Here is a 5171-nt window from a genome sequence, read left to right as displayed (position 1 = left end):
TTCTCTGTGTGCCTGTGTGACCAAGCTGGGGCAGGGCTGGGCACAGATATGGCTTGGTCCCCGGGAAAAGGAAACCCAGACCCCTGCCAGCCAGGACAAGGGAGCCTCCATCCTCACAGCCAGCCCTCCCCGTCCCCAGGCCACCTTTTGAAAACTCAAAACCACGAATCTACACTCAGCCAGTTTATTAAAGGCAGGGAGCTTCATCCAGGTCCAAAAGGGAGAAGTTGGGAGACACCCCCCTTCTCTCAGCTCCCCTCTTCCCCAACCCCTCATCTACAGCCCAGCCCCCAGGAGGCCCTAGGAGACTAGGCCTGCGTCAGGCAGACTGCACTGCATAAATACTCAAGAGGCCACAGCCTGAATCAGCAGCGTCAAGGGAGGGGGGCGGACAGGGAGACCAGGGCTGGGACAGGGAGGGGTGGCTCCGGAGGCACCTCCCCTGGGGGCCTGTCCTGGGCCTGAGGACCCACAGAGCTAGAGAGAGGGGGCCCGTGGGTGGCCCTGGGGTCTGAGGCTGCAGCTAGCCCTGTCTGGAGAGGCTTGGCAGGTGGCTCTGGGTTGTTGGGGAGGAGGGGGCATGCTGTCATGCCAGGATTCTGGGGTGCAGGGCGGGCTCAGGTGCTGTTGCCCTGCTCCTGCTCAAAGAGCAGCATGGCTAGCTGCGTGCGGGAGCCCAGGCCCTCCAGCTCGCTCTGGCGGCAGCGGTGGTACAGGTCCTCGCTGAGCCGCGCGCTGCACGTCTGGGCCCGGTAGCGCTGCAGCAGCGCGGGTTCCACGGCCCGAAGCACGTGCAGGCTGGAGAAGCGCAGGAACAGCTCATACACGTCCAGGCTCTCCAACAGCTCCTCCTCCTGCTCCGAGGCTGCTGCCAGCCGCCCGCGGGCCGCCACGTAGTCGGAGTTGTAGAAACAGGCCTCACTGGCTGCCTGGCGGTCAAAGCGGCCCGTGTCTCGGCCCAGCTCCGGGGGTCCAGGGCCCTGTGGGGGGGCCACGGCCGGGTGGAAGGCCTGGAAGTGCATGGGGAAGAAGGCCTGCCAGCCTGAGATGGCATGCATGCGGCAGCGGTTCAGAAAGTCAGGCGTGAGCACTGTGTCTGGCCCGGCCAGCAGGAACAGTGTGTCCAGTGGGTGCTTCTTGGAGAGCAGATCCATGAGGCGCAGTGGGGAGGGTGCGGCTGTCTGCACACTGAGCCAGGGCACCCGGGCACCGGGGAACTGCCGCTCCAGTTCGGCCACATGGGCCTTGACAGGTGCAAAGACATCGGCGTGGGCTGCCCGCTGGGCCTGTCGGGGCTCATACAGGAGCAAAAGGGTCAAGGCTGCCGCCGCATCGCCAGGTTCCAGTGCTGCGGCGGCGAAGGCCTCCAGGAACGCAGGGGCCAGGTCACGCTCAGCTGCAGCCAGAGGCAGTAACACGGTGAGACGTGAGGCCTCTGTGACATAGGGCACAGGCAGGATCTCCACACGACTCAGCGGCCGCAGCAGCTGCACGCGGCGGGTGAGGGGCCGGCGACCGCCCTGGGGGGTCAGCGCCTCCAGCTGCAAGTCCAGCGTGTACTCCATGCCCCGGGCGGGATCAAAGCGTCGGTAGCCATTAACCAGCTGTTGCTTCTGGAGCCGCAGGGCTGGATGGTAGCGACGATTGAGCTCTTCCAGGGCTGCCCCCAGAACGTCAGCCACATCGGCCTGGTCGGCACCTCGCAGCGGGCAGCGGGGCGAACCATCAGCACAGGAGAAAGCATGCTGCTCTGTGAAGTAGTCCCAGCGCAGCACCTCAAAGCGGGAGGCCGGGCGGGATGGTGCAGGGATACCCACAGGCCAGGCGGCTGCCCGCTCCCCATCGGCTGCCAGATGGCTAGTGTTCTGGATCTCCCACTAGGTTGGAGAAACAGACCATAGTAAGGCAAAGACCATGGCGGGGCCAGCACACAGCTGGAGGACTAAGCAGCTGGCCAGCATTACTTGGGATGGGTCCCCACTCCCCTGCCAACCTCTGCAATCTCAGGGTCCCACCTAACATTTCCCCAGATTGGAGCAGCCTGAGAGTGAAAAGGGAAGTTTCCGGAGGAGGTGCTCAGAAAAGGCATAAACAAACAGGGACTGGGAAGCTGGTTTGTTCTTGGACTCTAGTGCTAGCTTTTTTTTTTTTTTTTTTTAAGATTTTATTTATTTATTTGAGAGACCAGAGTGCCAGTGCACAAGCATAAGCAGAGGGAGAGGGAGGGAGAGAGGGAGAAGCAGACTGCCCACTGGGCAAGGAGCCCAATGTGGAGCTCGATCGCAGGACCCCAAGAACATGACCTGAGCTGAAGGAGCACACCCAACTGACTGAGCCACCCAGGCACGCCTCTAGTGCTAGTTTTTACTTCCCTGGGATCTGTGAAATGTCTCAGGACCTGTTCCCTCTATCCCTGGGGCCCCAGGTCATACCTGTAGCTCCTGGATCTCCTGGTATGTGCGTTCCAGCTCAGCTCGGGCAAAAGCTTTGTGCAGCTGGTACATATGTATGGGGTCATGCACAGGGTGGGCTGTCAGGGCACTGCGGAAACGGGGGTCTCCTTCCTGCACAGGTTCCCCAGGGCTCAGCTCCAGGAAGTTATAGTGGACTCCCTGGAGAGAGGAAGGGTAGGGTCCATAATGGAAAGAGGGATGAGACAGCCTCCCCACCCATCGCAACCCCAGTGTGTGCCTCATCTTCCCATCTTGGGACCTGTTGTGGACCTGGGAGTCCACAACAGGATTACTGGGTTTAAGTCTACTTTGACCAGCTGTGAGCTTGTGACTTTAGGCAAGCTTCTGCTAGCTCATCTATGAAATGGGCATACGTATCCTACCTCAGAGCTGTTCAGGGGCTCCAAGAAAATAATAATAGCCAACACTGAACACCCACTATGTGCAAGGCTCCCTAATATTTTCTAATCCTTATAACAACCCTGACAATAGTTATTTTCATTGGTCTGGAGGAGGATACTGAAGTTCAGGAGATGCAGTGATTTACCCCAGGTTACAGGGATAAATAAAATTACCCCAGGAAACAGGGATAGAAATTGACAGCCCTGGCATGGAAAACCCAGGGATATTATTTCCAACTACCCCCTCGCCTCTGAGGGGCAAGTGTACAAGCTCAGACAGGAGGTGTCGGTGGGGAGGCTTATCTGCCCACCTCGTGGTCACCCGTGCAGCCCACCCCGGTGGCATCCAGTATGCAGCGCCCCAGCCACTCATCCGGGCGCGCGCTGACAATGTCGTTGCGGCAGCTTTCCAGGTGGGGGCGCAACTGATGCAGCAGTGTGCGAGACAGCAGCACACCAAAGCCGCCATGGCAGTAGCGGCCTGGGGCGGGCTGCCCCCCGATGAAGTCCTGCGGCCGGCCCAGATAGAGGTGGGCGGCGGCTGCCAGGCTGAGACGGCCGGCTAGGCGAGCCAGTCCATGGGCTTCGGTGTAGGTGGCGTCCGGCACGATGAAGAACCAGTCAAAGTCGTCACCGTGTTGTTCCAGTAGGTGGCGCAGCGCCAAGTGCAGGTGCCCGATGGGCCGCTCCTCGCCCAAAGTCACCACGGCCATGCCCGGCGGTGCCCGGCGGCCCCGAGAGCCGGTCAGGAACACCACACGCTCTAGCCGGTGCCCCAGCGTGCGGTTCACGGCCACACCCAGTGTGGGCAACGTGGCTTGTGAGGTCAGCACCGCCACAAGCAGCCTCTGCCTGATGCCCAGCTCCGTGCTGATGTATCGGGTCCTGGGGGAGAATAGGGAACAAGGTTATCCAAAAGCCAAGAGAGCGGCCAGGAGAGAGCATACACAGGCTCTGGCAGGTCCCATCCTCTCTGGGCCTGTTTCTTTCCCTCCACATTGATAAGAACAACAACTCTCTCTTAGGAGTCATGAGGGTTTACCTGAAATACTGGCCTTACCTACACAGTGCCTTGGGGAGATGGCAATATCCATGCAGAGATGAGAGACACACTGTGGGTCTGATTCTCTGTCTCACCACTTAGTTGTGTCCTTGAGCAAGTAATTTAACCTACTGCAACCTCACTCAGTGGCCTGCTCTGCAAAAAGGGGTTGATTGAATCTAATCAAAGCACTTAGCCAAGTGCTCAGCACACAGGTACCCCACACACCACGTATAAATATGCCATGATAATGATAATGCCATGATACCACAAACACATCACACAAAGGATGTAAGGGAATACATGGCATAGGAATGCACTGAGTGTGTTTGGAACAAGGGCAAACTGGGGCTCAGTGGTTCCAGCAACTTACCTTCCATAATGCAGAAGGTAAGTTGCAAAACTGAAATCTGAACTCGGGGTTACTTAGGAGAAAATAATTTCAAGTCATGGGCAGAGGCATTAATGGGATGGTACCTCACCCCTCCGCCACAAATCTCATCCTGAAGTGTCTCACCCCAGAACAAGAGAAACAGGTAAATCCTAGTTTTCTCTTTCCTCTTTCCCTCTCTCTAGGCACCCACCCTATATGTCAGTCATTTCTCCAAATCCAACAGCCCAACTAGGGAGCTAATAGGATCTATGAAGGACGACGGCATAGGATCGAGCCAGTTTAGGACGGAGGAGGGCAAGTTCAGCTCAGGCCTGGACGGGGCCCAGAAAGGGCGTCAGATGGGTTCCACAGCTCCTGGGGAAGCAGGGCCATCGGAAGTCATTGGGGCCAAAGACTTCCTGGCCAGCCGGCCCCTTCCTTCCGGAGCCTGACCCAGCCTCCCGCGGCCTCCCCGGCGCGCCCGTCCCCGACAGTGCCCAGGGGGTGGGGCTGGCGGGGCTGATCCTTACCTGACGGCCTTTTTGGCGGCCTGGCCAGGCTGTGCAGGATGGTAGGGCAAGACACGCGGCTCCCAGTTCTCCCCGGCGCCTGCGCCGGCTCCGGGCCTCTCGCGCTCCGCTCCGGGTTGCACCGAGTTGGGCCGGCGCGCCGCGTTCGTGTTGCCGCGCGGCAGCAGCTCAGAATCTCCGGGTTGGGGCGGCCCTGGGCCGCACGGCTCCTCCACCCAGGTCACGCTGAGCAGACTCAGAGTGAAGCCCAGGGAGATGCCCACGGCCACGGGCCCTGCGGGCCGCAGCACCGACAGCAGCAGCGATGCCCGCATGGCGCCGGGACCGCGGGCCCCCGGCCGCGGAGTAGCCCCACAGCAGCCAGAGGAAGCT

The 5171-nt window shown here is 60.0% G+C and overlaps 1 protein-coding gene across 1 annotated transcript; it reads right to left on the bottom strand.

Moving 5' to 3' along the window:
- Positions 1-170: 170 nt before the first annotated feature.
- CHPF (chondroitin polymerizing factor) lies at positions 171-5123 on the bottom strand. The gene is made up of 4 exons (XM_059167941.1): positions 4800-5123; positions 3166-3739; positions 2433-2612; positions 171-1877 (listed from the first exon to the last, which is right to left on the bottom strand). Exons 1-4 carry the CDS (start codon positions 5111-5113, stop codon positions 618-620), a joined length of 2328 nt encoding a protein of 775 aa, XP_059023924.1. The 5' UTR covers positions 5114-5123; the 3' UTR covers positions 171-617.
- Between the last annotated feature and the right edge of the window lie 48 nt (positions 5124-5171).

The sequence above is a fragment of the Mustela lutreola genome, chromosome 3, assembly GCF_030435805.1.
Source record: "Mustela lutreola isolate mMusLut2 chromosome 3, mMusLut2.pri, whole genome shotgun sequence".
Classification (NCBI taxonomy): domain Eukaryota; kingdom Metazoa; phylum Chordata; class Mammalia; order Carnivora; family Mustelidae; genus Mustela; species Mustela lutreola.
The sequence above is the reverse complement of the archived record's forward strand: the minus strand, read 5'-3'. Positions and strand labels throughout refer to the sequence as shown.